Source organism: Chaetodon trifascialis, chromosome 6, assembly GCF_039877785.1.
Source record: "Chaetodon trifascialis isolate fChaTrf1 chromosome 6, fChaTrf1.hap1, whole genome shotgun sequence".
NCBI lineage: Eukaryota > Metazoa > Chordata > Actinopteri > Chaetodontiformes > Chaetodontidae > Chaetodon > Chaetodon trifascialis.
The window spans coordinates 1,259,669-1,274,749 of NC_092061.1; the positions used below are offsets into that span (position 1 = coordinate 1,259,669).

General features: G+C 54.3%; 2 protein-coding genes across 2 annotated transcripts; both read right to left on the bottom strand.

Moving 5' to 3' along the window:
* Positions 1 to 285: 285 nt before the first annotated feature.
* On the bottom strand, positions 286 to 14,924 carry LOC139332652 (paxillin-like). The gene is made up of 11 exons (XM_070964710.1): positions 14,788 to 14,924; positions 6,941 to 7,149; positions 6,680 to 6,765; positions 6,462 to 6,601; positions 6,203 to 6,386; positions 5,790 to 5,904; positions 2,738 to 2,899; positions 2,484 to 2,657; positions 2,323 to 2,404; positions 2,084 to 2,232; positions 286 to 2,012 (listed from the first exon to the last, which is right to left on the bottom strand). Exons 1-11 carry the CDS (start codon positions 14,798 to 14,800, stop codon positions 1,746 to 1,748), a joined length of 1,581 nt encoding a protein of 526 aa, XP_070820811.1. The 5' UTR covers positions 14,801 to 14,924; the 3' UTR covers positions 286 to 1,745.
* On the bottom strand, positions 3,001 to 5,479 carry LOC139332935 (proline-rich protein 36-like). The gene is made up of 3 exons (XM_070965121.1): positions 4,400 to 5,479; positions 3,520 to 3,786; positions 3,001 to 3,429 (listed from the first exon to the last, which is right to left on the bottom strand). Exons 1-3 carry the CDS (start codon positions 5,477 to 5,479, stop codon positions 3,016 to 3,018), a joined length of 1,761 nt encoding a protein of 586 aa, XP_070821222.1. The 3' UTR covers positions 3,001 to 3,015.
* Positions 14,925 to 15,081: the final 157 nt, after the last annotated feature.

Consider the following 15,081-nt stretch of genomic DNA (forward strand, 5'->3'; position numbering starts at 1 on the left):
AACATTGAACTGATCCACGTGAATCTGATCGAAGTTTGTCCTCAAAGGTTTCATCTCTTCAATCCACCATCAGTCTGACAACTGGGATTTTTGATTCTTTGATTAGTTTTTAACTCTTATCCTCTGAAGGCTGGATGTGGGGACAGTCGACTTCCTCCACAAACACAAACATGTCTCCTCTGTTTGTGTATCCTGAACAAACTCAGAGGTAGATGAAGGTGCAGAATGGTTGGACTAACGGTGGGAAACTGGGGCACTGAATGAAAGAGATGACAAATGAAGCTTGATACCAAAACAGAATTTATTGGCGTAATCAGACTAGAAGTGAGAAATCTCACTGATCAGAACGATTGACATTCAGAGTGAAAAGGAAAAAAAGTGAACAGACACGATAAGTCAGAGGGTATGGCTTTGGTTAAATAACACTCTACTAAACTGACTGGAGAACAGTTACGTGATATCTTAAATAGAGTGAGAAAGATTTAAGGCTCTAGGATTCCCTGAACAAGACAAAAGGCCTGATGCGAGTCTGCCGCTCGTCACCATGAAGCATGAGCAGACCCGGCCTGGCGGATACAGCAGAGGGGACGAGCCATCGCAGCGCTGCCTGACAGACCACCAGGCGCCGTTCAGTGGACGCACACCGACAGCAGGAGCAGAGTGCAGCTGCTGTCGGCTGAGCTGGATTTGCCAGTGTTAGACGTGGACTGATAGAACGGCACAGACAGACTGTTAATGCAGGAAGTGTTAATCCACAGTTGCATAGAGTTATTGGAATATCACAGCAAATCTTACGTGTTTTCTTGCATTATGTACTTCTTCTTTCAAAATAGTGAACATTCATTAGCTTCTCAATACAGTAATGACACCAAAAATATTAAAGTATCTCTGCCACCCCCCCCACCCCCCGCCTTTAAATGAGTGGTTATTAAACACATGGACGTGCTGAGCGAGCCAGTGCTTCGCTTACGACGTAGCTGCATTGGATATTTACAAAAGAAACCTCCCAGGATGAAGTCAGAAACAGTAATGTGAGAGTAAGAGACGCTCAGTTTACGACAGCGAGCCGCTGTCAGACCGTTTTCTTCCCAAAAAGACGAGGAATGACGGTGAGCTCAGGTCAAACATTCAGCCTGCCATTCATTTCCGGCTTTGTGACGTTTGGGATCAACTCTTAAAATCTTTAAATGTGGTATTTTTGAAGCTGAATGACTGAAAACAAATTTGACACAAATGAACCGAGCGCTGCCGCTTCCAGTGAGCGCTGCAGTGATTTCATGTGTTCATCCGCTGGAAAAAGAGTTCATAGTGTTGAAAACAGCAGGTCACCTGCTTCCTGCGTCCTGCTGAACGTTTCTTCTGGTTTCAGGCTCAACCAGTGAGCGAACACGCCGAGTACTTCATGGATTTCTACAGTGTTCAGAAACACCTCACCTTCTACTGCGATACAAGCTACAGACTTGATTCATGAGAGTCTGTAGACGAAAGCTCTTCACCTGCAGAGAAAATCCAACACGTCAATCAGTCTTCTGCTCGTCAGCGTCGACGTTAAAAACCTTGAACCGCCATCTTTTACGTTCTGCGTCACTCAAAACCTTCAGTCTGAGAACAGGGACGTTTAAAGTATGTCAGCCTGGCAGAGGCTGATTCACCCACATGCACATACTCAACCCATACAGACAACCTTCTGTGTACAAACACAACCCCCCCACCCCACCCACCCCCACTGAGGCCCGGCCCGCTCTCTAACTGAACAGCTTGACGAAGCAGCCGTGGCAGTACGGCTTGTCGTTCTGTTCTTTGAAGGTGCCTTTGTTGAGCTGCTTCAGGCAGAAGGCGCAGACGAAGTGCTCCGGGTGGAACTTCTTGGACATGGCGGTGATGCAGCGCCCCGTGATGGGCTTCTGGCAGCCGGAGCACAGGGAGCCGCGCCGCTCGTGGTAGTGCACTTCACAGTAAGGCTGGCCGTCGTGCTCGAAGAAGCTCCCGTTCACAAACGGGGTGAAGCACTCCTGCAAACCAGAGAGAGGCTGTTAGTCTCGCGCCGCCGTACAGAGGCGCCGCCGGACGCTCGGATACAGACCCTGCAGACGAAACACTCGGGATGCCAAAGGCTGCTCAGCGCTGAGATGTAGTTCTCCAGAATGGCTCTGGCACAGCCGCCGCATTTCGGCGCAAACATGTCGAAGTAATCCTTCCTGCAGTACGCCTTCCCGTCCTTTTCGTGAAAGCCTGGGAAGGAAACAGAGAGAGGTCTTAGTGAAGGCACACAGAGGCTGCAGCTGCTCCACAGATTCTTAAAGCCACAGGAAACATCCAAACCCTCTGGGCCAAAGAAGGATCCACACTGAGCGCAGAAGAAGTGCTCAGGATGCCACGTCCTGTCCAGCGCCGTCACCACTTTCTGAAAACACACACAGCTTTTAATGCAGTTTGACGGCTGAGACGACAGACGAGCACAGACGCGCAGAGCGGCCACTCACATCCAGGATGGGCCCGTTGCAGTAGAAGCAGCGAGGGGAGAACAGGTTGTGGTAGTCCTTCTCGCAGTACGGCTGACCTTCGCGCTCGAAGAAGTTCCTGGAGCCGATCTCCTCCTGACAGTGAGTGCACACGAAGTGCTCGGGGTGCCACGTTCGGCCCATGGCGGTCACCACCTGCACTGACAGAGGGGAGCGTTCAGCGACTCTACGCCGCCACAATGACCGTGTACGTCACAGGTGTCCTAACGTCTCACCTGTCCCACGATGGGCTTACAGCAGGCGCCGCACACTCCTTTAGCCACCGTCTGCACTCCCAGTTTGTGGAGGTCCGACTGCAGGCTGCCCAGCATGTTGTCCAGCTTGTTGACCTGCGTCGGAGGCCCACCAGGAACACCACCCTTCCCCTGAGCCATAATCTGAAAAGGTTTCATTATGAAAACAGTTGAAAATGACACAGAAATGGAAGAAAACAACAAAAATAATGAGTCCTGCTTTGGTCTGAGGAGTGTGAAGAGAAAGGCTGAGAGAGCGTTCATGCCTGCATCGGAGGGAAGATGGGATCATACTCTGTCTGGCAGCCTACAGACACCAGGACTTTGGGAGTCACTGGTGTCACTGGCTCCACTGGTGGAGGCTGGGTCGGGGTTTTAAGGACAGGAGGAGGGGGCTGTGGTTTGGGGGCGGGAGGTTCCTGAATCGGGTCTGGTGCAGGTGAGGCTTTCAGAATGTGCCGAGGTGCAGCAGGAGCTGGTTCCTTGATGTGAGGAGGCTGCGGGGGAGGAGAGGGAGGTGGGGGAGGAGGAGGTGGAGGTATAGGGACGGGGGGCTGCTGGACTGGGAGAGGTTGCTTAGGTTCCTCTACAACAGGAGGGCGACGGGGGGCGGGGGGAGAGGGAGGGGGCAGCACCTTCCTCACGGGGACGGGCGACTCTGGAGGAATTATGATCTAAAGAGAGAGAAGGAGGAGCAGAGGAGCATGAGGAGGACAGTAAGAGGGACTCACAGGACAACCATGCGCGAGCACGCTGAAGCCCACCTTGTCCACCTCACTGCCGGCTCCATCGAGACGGAAACGCTGCGGTTTGGACGTGACCACGACGCCCTCCGTCAGCCAATCGTCGCTCTGTTTACGTCGGCGCTCCGGGCGACCGATCCCAAACTTCCCCTGAAGCTCCTCGATGAGGCGGTCCTGAGACGTGTTCTTGTTTACGATGATGGGTCCCATCTTCCTGCGCAGGTGAGCGTCTCGGTACATCGGGTGCACGTTGGGTGTCTCCTTCGTGCGCCTGATCACTGACTTTATCTACGGGAGGACGGCGAGCGTCTCATCACGTGTCCACAGCAAAACAAGGCAGCAGGTGAGTCACACACAGCCGAGGTTAGAGGACGCAGCGCTCGGACACACACGCACATGCTTTAAAACTGAGCCACGCCACCCATGAACCTCCCTCCCAGCATTCCCAGTAAGCACACCAGCTTCACAGCACAGCGTGCATTAGGGTCCTTCACACAAACCGGTGCAGCAGGTGAGGAAGACTGTGGTCCACATGCAGAGTTACTTAAAGAGCAGCAGCATGGAAGCCAGAAGTCGAGCTCAGCAGTGACAGCTTCGGCTCAGCTGGATTCTGTGTGACAGAGCGTCTGTCAAAGAGGGTTTTCTTCATCGTCATCTCACCTCATCATCATCAAACTCAAACCTAAGAAAAAGAGACTTTTCTGACGGGGCAGTGAAACCTCGTCGCCTCTCTCCGGCTTCACTCAGCATTAATAAACTCGCCACAAAGCGAGAGAGGTCAAACAGTAAACGTTCTGAGAGGCTTCGACTGTCTCGCAGGAGAAAACCCTCCAACAGAAAGCAGCTGGGACAGAAGCGTCAGTCTCACGCAGACACACAGGCTCGTCTCGGAGGCGCGTACGTGTCCGGACGCAGACACTCGGTCTATGCTGGGGGTCTGCAGCAGGGGCAGGTCCAGGGCCACGTCAGGGGTGCCGGGGCACGAGGACGGGGTCATGGACTCGTCCATCCAGCTGGCCTCCGTCAGCGGGGTCATGCTGCCGTCGGTGTAGGGCCTCTCAGTGTACGGCGTCATGGTGCCGTCCAGGCCGTCGTGGAAGGACATGGACAGCTCCTCGTCAGCCCAGTCCAGATCTCCATTCCCATCCGTCCCTCCGTCCACAGACTCGTCCGTGATGGTGTTGGTGGCGCTGGTGAAGGTGTCAGGGTGTATGCTGTTTCTGTCCAGAGGCAGGATGAGCTCCTCCTGCACCTCCTGCATCCCTCTGCCCAGACAGTGCGCCTCCATCCTCAGCTGGGGCTCCTCCACCTGTGCTGCGGTGTGATTCTGTGCAAAACTCATAGCCAGCAGCTTGTCCAGAGCCTCGTCCAGGGAGGGCTGTTCCACGGGGGGCTGCTGCACAGCGAGGGGGCTGGCTCTGTGGGCCGGGGGGGCCGACTGGGGGCTGCTGAAGGCTGGCTGAGAGGACACCATCGGAGGACAGAGTGGAGACGGTGTGGATGCTTTTGAGGAAGCATATGCAGAAGGAGGAGATGCACAGAGAGTAGCAGGGAGGGGGGAGGGAGTCTTCGGAGCTGAGAGAGGAGGGGTGAGGTTCTTCAAAGGAGGTGGGGTGGAGAAACTGAAATCCAGGTCATGAAAAGAAGCAGAGCCCTTACTCACAGTCTCTGAAGAGAATTTACTGACAGCGTTCGAGGGTGAGACCCGCTCTACTAATGGACTGGGGGACTTGGAGGACTTGTGGTCCAGGACGGTGTTAACAGAGGTTAGTGAGGGGGTGGTGGTGGAATTGGAGGGACTCGGGCTATTTGCCATCAGGTTGGAGTTAGAGGAAGCGGACTGAGAGAGGACCAGCAGGGTCTTGGTTTGGGATGACAGCATGGGGGCAGAGACGTCTATGACAGAGTCCAGGTCTACGTCACTGCCCGCAGAAAGTGAGGACATGGGACTGTGAGGAGGGAGACGGTTCGGGTGGGACATCGACACGCCGGCGTCTCCTCCATCCTCATCTATGTGCAGCTCTAGAGCAGCAGGCAGAGGGAAGAGAGGGGACGGGTGGGACAGACTAAGGAAAGGAGAAGCCGCCGGGGTGACGGAGGAAGAGACTGGAGCATCAGGACAGCTGGAAGACGGTCCTGCTGGGTCCAGCAGAGAGCCCAGAGAGCTGGGCTAGAGGACAGAGAAGCAGAAGCACGATAAGAGGAAGAGGACAGAGAAACCATCAGGAATGAGACAGGAGGAGCAGTGTGATCAGAGCGAAGCCTCCGCCGCTCCTCATCCTGGTTTGTACCTTGAAGTCGGACAAAGACGCCATCAGCTCGTCCAGCTCCCTCGTGGCGCAGGAAGCTGAGATCCTGGCTTGCTGCTGGGAGGGCGTGTCCAGATCGCTGTGGCGAGCCGGCGGGCTGGAAAACACAAATTATAACATGATTTATAACTGCGCGCAAACATTCAGTCTTACCAACAACAAAACTCTGATTGTCTCAGTTTCCCTCTGAGAGGCTGGAAGCTCCACCGAGCAGCTAACAGGCTAATCCAAAAACAACAGAACTGAGAAGATATGAAACTGCCACCGTGACGCTCTGCGCTCTGGTGCTCTACTGAAACCAAACATGGAAGCCAAAGCCCACCAAGACTCTGCTGATCTTGGTATTCTGGGCATCAGGAGCAGCTGAGGAGCTTCAGCTCCACCTGTGTGAGTACCTGGGTGAAGGCACTGAGCCCTCCAGCTCGTCCAGCAGGCTCTCCACGGTGGGTCGGGCCTCGTCCGGCCGCGTCCCGTTCCTTTTGGGCTTCTCCTGAGGGGGGGGGCTCACCACGATGTCGGGGCCGCCGCCGTTCTCGTAGTGGGTGATGCTGCAGGACGGTAAGGGCGGAGCCGCCTCCTCTGTGGACACATGACAGTACAGCTAAGTCTGCTCGCCGCACACAGAAGCCATGAAGCTGCGGGCGTCGCGTCTACCTGTCGTGGGGAACGACGGCGAGCTCTGCTGCACGGCGTTGAGCTCCAGAAGCAGCCTGTCGAGCTCTGACAGGTTACTGCCCAGAGCGGAGGTCATGGCTGCCGCCGACGAGTCCGACGACTTCTGCTTGTTTGGAAAACTGAGAAAGAGACGATCGCTAACGGCAACAACCGGCAAAGAAAGAGACAGACAAACATTTGAAGAGAGCTGCGGATACCTGTAGACGTGGTCCTCTTCAACGTGAGACAGCGGAGAGCTGCTGCTGTCCCTGGACCAGGAGCTCTTCTGGGCTGAACCCAGAGACTGCAGAGAACCAATCAGACGAGCATACTGAGGAAACCTGCTCTGACACTCATGTCACACAGGAAGTATCACTCTAACACGCCTAATTTATGCTGTGCCACTTCCTGCTACTTTATCATGCTCGTTAATCACTTTGTGTCCTCTGGAGAGACATTAGTCCACCACAGAGACGTACCTGCTGAGAGGAGTGGTGGGAGTCCGGCTGATCTATCAGGGTCCCGTTCAGAGCCTCGGCCGAGGGTGGAGGCGGGACCGGAGGCGGGACTGACGCATCCTGGTACGAGTGTCCTCCAGTGGGGATGGAGTAGGGGGTCTCGTCGGACAGGAACACGGGTCGCTTGGAGATGTGGGACGTGGTCGACTCCAGGTCCGCCAGCAACGCGTCTGAAAGATTTGACAGTCAGTGAAGTTTGCTTTCAGCGTGTGTTCGTCAGGAGCAGTAACTCCTGCCGTGTTTGGACCATCAGCTCCTGACGTGTCTCCGTCCACAGGACTGAGCGGCAGACCCCTCTCCTGTGGTCGTTGGGCGGTCTGAGGCGACGGCTGAACATGGTGTCAGGCTGTAAACGGACAATGGCAGCGAGTCGGCCTCTCATTCCAGCCAACACCAAAAAAAGCTCTCCATTCAACGGCGAGGTCATGTGACCGAGCTCGGCTGCGTACCTAAACCCAGGTTCATGGAATATCCCCTGAAATCCCCAACATACTTTTCCCATCAGGCCACGCTATAAATACAACCTGCAGACAACGAGAGCTGCCCGTCTGAGCCCGGTCTGTCCTTTCAGTGTCTTTACCTCCGATTGGTCAATGAGAGCGAGCGTGAACTGACGAGACGGCCTGATGGGAAGCAGAAAGCGTTTGTGAGTCCAGCCTGGCTGAGGGGGGACGGCGGGGTCCTGCTGAGTGTTCGCAGGAACGCAGGAACAAAATAGACTCTTACATCACACAATCCATCCATCCTCACGCCGGCAGGAATAGACCGCCATCACCGGCTGCATACTGTTACACTACAGGGGTTTGGAATGCAGCCTGTTTCAAGGAACCGCTGCACTATTAAACTCAAGAGACCCGAAGGAGCCTGAAGGTCAAAGAGCTCAACGGGCCAACGCTCCTGTCTGACTGGAGGTGACATCAAGACACCAAACACACCAATGTGTTTCTTGATGTTTGAAAAATAAAACACGAGTAGAAGTGAAGACATGACGGACTCACCATCACGTCACGTCCCAGCACTCTGTTCCACACAGTGTGACGGTAATCCTCCCTTAACTCAGCAGAAAATGGAGTGTTTTACTTAATAAAGTCAAAGCTGAGGTCTTTAAACGCAGGCTGGGATCACTGCTGAACACCACATGGACTGACAGACGCTGCCTTCATACCATCCAAAATCCAAACACACAGACATCAGAGAATCAGGCTGGAACAAGTTTCTCCTTCATCTGTGCAAACATTCATCTTATCACGAAGCAAAAAGCACTTCCCAATAATCCAGAAACACAAACATTTAGCTCAGAAAACGACGTCTGTACTCACATTATTTCCACCTGTCGTATCTGCGATGAGTGTGTGTGTGTGTGTGTGTGTGTGTGTGTGTGTGTGTGTGTGTGTGTGTGTGAAGCAGCCAGCGTGACAGACTAAGGCAGTGTGAGCTATGAGCAGCGACAACACGCTGCCAGTCCACAGGGGGAGTGGTCTGGGGGTCTGAGGGCCAGGACGGGGCGACGGCGTCCCTCCACCAACACAATCCCTTCAGCTGCTTCACCTTCACAACAAACGCTGAAAACCTGCACAACTGACGCACTTTCACACTCCAACCTGCATTTACAAACCAATACGACCAAGCAGGGGCGGGCCTTCATCACACACGAGTCTTCATCAGAGTCTTCAGTCCACAGGGAGACCCTTCCCGGACGCTGAAGTTTGACAGAGGCCTATTTAAAGCGTGGAGCTCGGTGAGGAGCCCACGTCTGTGCGAACCAGCTGAAAATAATCTGCACCTGGTGCTGACGCGCTCAACAAGGTCTGGCTGAAGTCGACTTTGTCGCTCATAAAACAAAGCGTCCACGCAGGGAAACGCCGCCGCCAGCGCCTCTGGGGCAAAGGTGAGTCACAGAAAACACAGCGTGGGCTTAAAGTCAGATTTAAAGTGCAGCCGACCTTCAAAGCTGTCAGATAACGAGAAGAAAACCTCGAGACTTTCATGGTGAAGAATTCCTGGAAAGTTCTCTGCAGTCTGACAGGGAGGAGGACTCCACCTGCAGGTACGACACACCTGAGACAAACACACAGAGGACACTGACACACAGGTTTGAATGAAACAGTGTCTCACGCCTGCGTTCATTCATTCATTCATTCACTCACTCACTCACTCACTCACTCACTCACTCACTCACTCACTCACTCACTGGTGGGAAACGAACAGTTACAGCAGGTCTGATCACCTGGAGTGAACACCTGTGTGCTGCTGTCAGCCGCTCACTCCCTGAAGAAACGTGCGTTACGATCAGTCGACCTACTGAAAATCAATCAAATCGTTTTCCTGCTGCACCGGGAACATTTTCCTTCTCATCTGATGTGAAAGCAAACTGAGTTTTAGGAGCTTCAGGAAACACTGAAAACTTTGTTTAGCATTAAAATAGAAAATCACAGAGAGATTAATCAGGAAGAAATAAACCGATCCTCTCAGGACTGATATGGACGAACGACGACGCAGCAGGCGGGTTTCTGCTACTTCCACATGAGGATAAAGACAGACTGAAGCAGGACTTTAGGAGAGACTGCCCCACACACACACACACACACACACACACACACACACACACACACACACACACACACCGTGCTCAGTGTGTTTCTGACATCATTGGCTGCAGGTCATGAAAGGAGACGGACTGAGGATGCTGCTGAGACGTCGGTGCTTCCCTCCTGTCCCTGAGGGGGGCAGCACCGAGGCCGGCACGAGGACGGACAACAAGCCTTCAGTCTCACACCCGTTTGGGCCACAAGACTCAGAAGCATTAAGAATGCAAACATGCACTGTAAGCCAGCCAACGGGCTAATCTTTTCCAGTCCAGGCGGGGGGTCGGAGACGCGGAGGACAAAGTCCAGCTCTGCCCTGTGGTCCCACGCTCAATAGCTCATTGTAGGTCCGGAGGAATAAAGCTGTCATCAAAGGGACATGAGCAGGACTGATAATTCAGCGCCTCAGTCAGACAATGTACAGACTGAGTTTAGCATCTGCGGTCAGGCTGTGGTAACTAATCTTCATCGCGCTGCACAAACAGCCCCGCTGTCCCGTGGACACTGTCCACATTCCTGTGGCAGTGGGTACGAGCTGGGTCATGCCTGTGCGAGGCTCTGCCACAGTCCTGCAGGGTTTATCAGACGGGAGCAAAGGTACACGAATTCCTCACATTCCTGTCCACCGGGGGGGGGGGGGGGAGGGGGGGGGGAGGGGGGGGGGTTACAGTTGCTCTAATCTCTTAACGTCCGACCTGTCTCAACCGGACTCAAGACGACGCCTTGCAGCGAAAAGCGCTCGAGCTGAGCCCACATTCCTCCGGACCGCAGAGTTTTAGGTAGAGGAATGTGCTCGAGCACAAAACGCCGCCTGTCAGTCCAGAAAATGAAAATAATGCGTCGACAATTACAGGAGCCGCTCCGCTAACTACAGCGTGCTTTGAATTCCAGGATGAGGGAGATGTCAATGTTTTTACTGCCCGTTTCCCACAGAGCGGGGAGTTCAGCAGGCAGGGAGGGGGGACACCAGCGCCGCCTCATGTCTTCTGTTAACATGTGGGTAACGGCGGCGGGCCGCCAGCGTCCACAGCTCACCTGTTTACAGCCGGGGAGCAGAGAGCAGCCCCACGCCGAAACCCAACCCCGGCAGGCCGAGCCGGCACGATATTTATATCAAACAAGACCGGCCGAGGCCAGCAGAGGGGGAGGGGGGAGATACCAGTGAGACAGGCGGGGGGAGGCCGGGTACAAACCAGGGACAGAGACACACCGAAAGGACCGGCAAACAAGAGACGCGTTCAGAGAAAAGTCTCGTCCTCCAGATGTCGTGCAGTCCAGCCCGAGCACACAAAGGATGAATGAGCGTAACTGTGAGAAGGACAGAAGCGTCTGAGGTGATCCTTCAAAATAAACAGTCCTAAAAATACCCTGACGAGCGGCCCCGCGTCCGAAAGATGACACGGCCCTCGAGAGGACGCTGGACCAAAATAAAAGCACTTCCCCACAGACCAGTAAAGCAGATGACAGGAGAGTCTGCAGGCTGATGTCACAGCCAGCCGCCGAGGACACATTCATCATGCAGCATGTAGGACGAGGAAGACCCTCAGAGACAGGCCGTCTTTGTCTCTGCGAAGACACGGACTGCAAACTCAAACATGCTCAGACGCTCCAACAGAAGAACATTAACAAAACTTCCTGAAGCCGAACAAGTCAAAGCACTTCGTCCAACCAACAGTCCAAAACTCAGAGATATGAAGTTACGTGTGATGGTTACTAATGTGAGAAGCTGCTACAGGAGACTGTGAGCGATGAATCAGTAAGAAAACAGATTCTTCTTCTTCTTCTAATGATTTTCATTATCAATTCATCTGTTTATCATCATCTTGAGTCCAAAACCCAGCAGCAGCAGATGTCACACCTGAGCCGCTGGGTTGGTGGTTGGATCTCCACCACCTCCTGTCCACAGGTCAAAGTGTCTCTGGGGAGGACACTAAAGCCCAGCACCCCATCGGTGTGTGTGAATGAGTGAATGAGTGAAGAGCATGAATGTGAGAAAGCATCTGATGGCAGCTTTAAGGCGCAGTCACCGATGAGCATCGAGCTTCATGGCCCTGCTGACAAACAGGAAGAGGACCACAGACTGAAGCAGCAGCAGCATTAAAGAGTGAAAACGCTGTTGCAGCAGCAGGATCACAGGCTGCACCCCCCCCGCCCCCTCCACTGCTGCTTTCTGGCCTCCAGCACTGAGACCGCTCATTGTTTTCTACTCTGTTTCCTCAGGATGTGGGGCAGGGTCTGTTGCCTAAGCGATGAGGTCAGCCATGCGGCTCCCTCTTCCCCAGACCCAGAACAGGATGGGCGTGGAGCTCGGGAACGAGGCTGATTTACAGCCAGGAGCGTCCCTGCAGCCCAACCGGCGAGCCCGCCGGTTAGGGGTGGTATGCGCTAACCTCGCGGCCCTCATGGGGTGATGATAGCTGCTCCAGTAACACTAACTCACACTCTGGGACACCGAAACCGCTGAAGACCTTCTAAGATCTTTTGGTATGCTGCGCGAACGCTGTAAACATTTAAGACCACGCTGCTTCTACAGCAGCCTGGAGAATAAGGCCTTCCTCTGCAGGGTGATCACCTGACAGCGCCACGGCGAACCCGACCGGACAGCTGTGTGTTTACTAAAGGCGCGTCAGCAGGTGCAGCTGTCGGTTCAGGCCGCAGCGCCGCCTCCCGCTGATGACGGGGGTCAGCGTGTCTGCATTTAAGCAGTAAACAGGCCTCGTCTCCGCTGTTTCCTCCCACTCGTTCACAGGAACACAAACTCCAGTCCTTCAGCTGATTCCTGTCAAGGTTTAACTCGCTCAGCTGAGAGTCAACAAAGATTAAGACCAGTGTGTCCACAGCAGCGCACATAAGCCTCGTATGACGGCCTCTGCACGCCGGCATGACAAAGTCCACACCTGTGACGAGCAGCAACATGACAGCCTGTGATGGAGACAGCCGAAGACAACAGGCCTCGAGCCTGGTTAAAACCTGGAGCTTCATGTGCTCACGTTCACTGTATGTTGTGCTTTAACAGAGCAAATGAGCAAATAATCAGATAATGATTAGCTTAGCACGCAGCGTACCTGAAGGATCTGATTCGCTGATAATCCACAAACAGCTGATTTAGTGGGACTTTACAGCCATCGATCCCTCTGAAGTCTCACCTCAGGAATGAGCCTGCAGCTTAGTGCACGTCTGAACTAATCCGGCGTCCTCGGTGTTAACCTGCAGACAAGGAGCAGGGCCTCGCAGCCCGCTGAGGTCAGCCTGCCCAACCTCACACAGTCCTGAGGAATTCACAGAGAGCTGAGCTGGACATGAGACGCAGGAGCGGGACAAGCCAGAGGACAGCGAGACATCGGGGGGGACAGCGAGGCCAGGCCGGCTGCCACCTGGTCTGGACTGTAAGAGGCTGATCAGAGACGCTGTGACTCAGGCGGAGGGAATCCCCTTCCTGGAGCGTGAGGCTGCGTGGGCAGATCGATATCCACAGAGAGGAGCCGATCGGGTTTCCAAACAGCCCCGCGCAGACCTGTCCGTCATCGATAAGCCTCAAGACCAGGACCCACAGGGGCCTGTTAGCTGGGGGTTTACTGGGAGGACAGTAAACCTCAAGTATTTAACGTGGTTTGTTGCTGTATATTTAGGAGGCATGTGGGGGGGGGGGGTTCTGTGACTCTCAGGCGACCAGACCTCAGAGCTCAAAGACGTTTTTAACTCCAGAGGACCCGCAAAGACCGCCCGAGGCCGGCAGCCCGCACGGGGCCGGGGGCAGCGGGAGGAGGGGAGTCACGACCTGGAGAGTATTTGGCCTTGGACCCCGACACGGACTGATGTTCGACATTCCTCAGCAGCCTCGCCCCCTCCTTCAGCCCGCTGCCTCACCGAGCCTCCGACAATCGGCCCATTCAGAGGCCCGCGGCAGCGACGCCATCGACGGTTCCTCAGAGCGAGCCAAACCCAGAACGTGGCCGTCGTCGCTCCACTTCATCCCTGCCTCTCTGCGGCTGCAGACACCGGGCTCGTTCACACTTAGCAAAGTAAATATAGCAAAGCGACCAGCTGGTGAAAACTACAACAACAAAATTAGAAGCTCAGAGGTTCAGGGTCAAAGGTCAAGAGCCAGTGAACTGCAGAGGTGAACGGTTAGTGAGGCACAGAAAATAGACGGCGCTGATAGACGGCACGGAGCTGCACACTGTGTGCACTGACTGAGCTGCAGTTACATGTATTTGGATGGTCAATAAGTTAGATGAAGACAACAGTGGGTGTTAATGAAAGTGAGCGTTCGACCGATGCAGACGCCTCCAAAACACACGAGACATGAAGACAAACTGAGCTGAGAAACGTAGAACGAACACTGACCACCATCAATAAAACCCTCACGATGACGATCAGGGACTGTCGCTCAAAGCTGGAGAGAAAATATGACTTTGTGTCTTTTTACCACATTTTCTTGAAGCCAACTCTAAATATTCTTGTACAATAATCCTTCACCTGTGCAGGATGAGGATCCTGCAGCAGAAACTGGCACAGGTGCAGAAACAGGTACACACCTCTGACAGGTGAGGTGTGTTTTTCCTGCAGATTAATGCTCTCGTATGTCTAATCACACACGGGACGGTCTCCAGCTTTCTGGTGTCCTCAATCACACCTGTGTGGAGGTTTTCCAGCTGACAGAGCCCCTCAGAGCAGGTGATGTGCTCGGTAACGGAGGGTCTGCAGGTACAGTTTGGGCCAGTCTGAGCTCACAGAGTCTAAATGTGGAGGCCTGTTGACTCCGCAGCTTCAAAGCTGGAATGAGCAGCCTGGGGGCAAAAGTTGAGGAGGAAAAGTTAAAGCTCGGTGTCAAAATGTCAGCCAAATATCTCCTCCCCCCGGCGCACGGATTCATCAACAGTGGCTGATTTAACGGGGCAGGAAGGCGAACAGTCCGGGACACGTTAACCGCACAGAGGAGACTTCAGACGGGCTGGAGGTAGAGGCTAGCCGCGTCCCGCCGCTAAGTTACTACGCTGCTTCTGGAGCTCAAACAAAGAGGTTGAAACGTGAAATATGGCAGACAGTCAGTCCGACACACTGTGCTGGAACTTTACCGACACAAACAAGCAGCTTTTCCCGACAACACGGGCCCACAAACGGTCCTTTCAACGCGTCGTAACGTTAACTCCTCCGCCCTGCGACCCGCTCCCTGACGGCTGGACACACGCACAGCCGCTTAAAAACTCCTCCATAACTTACCTAAATCGTCCATAATGGCTGTCCGGCTGTAGCCTGGTTCCGTTCGGTGTTCACAAGCTTCTCAACTGTTGACCAAGTCTCGGTTTTCCTCTCCGAACTTCGCCGCCGCCGCCGCTGCCTCAAGCTGCTCCGCGGAGCTCGCGTGAGCGCGCCTCAACGTGTGCATGTGTACTTTAGCAGGGCGCGCGCTCGGAGTGAGGCCCGGCGGCGAGCGACACCCAGCGGCCAGAACGCGGAACTACACGTTCAACTCCAATATTGTCCATAAAGCAACGTGAGCGCCGACAAACTGGA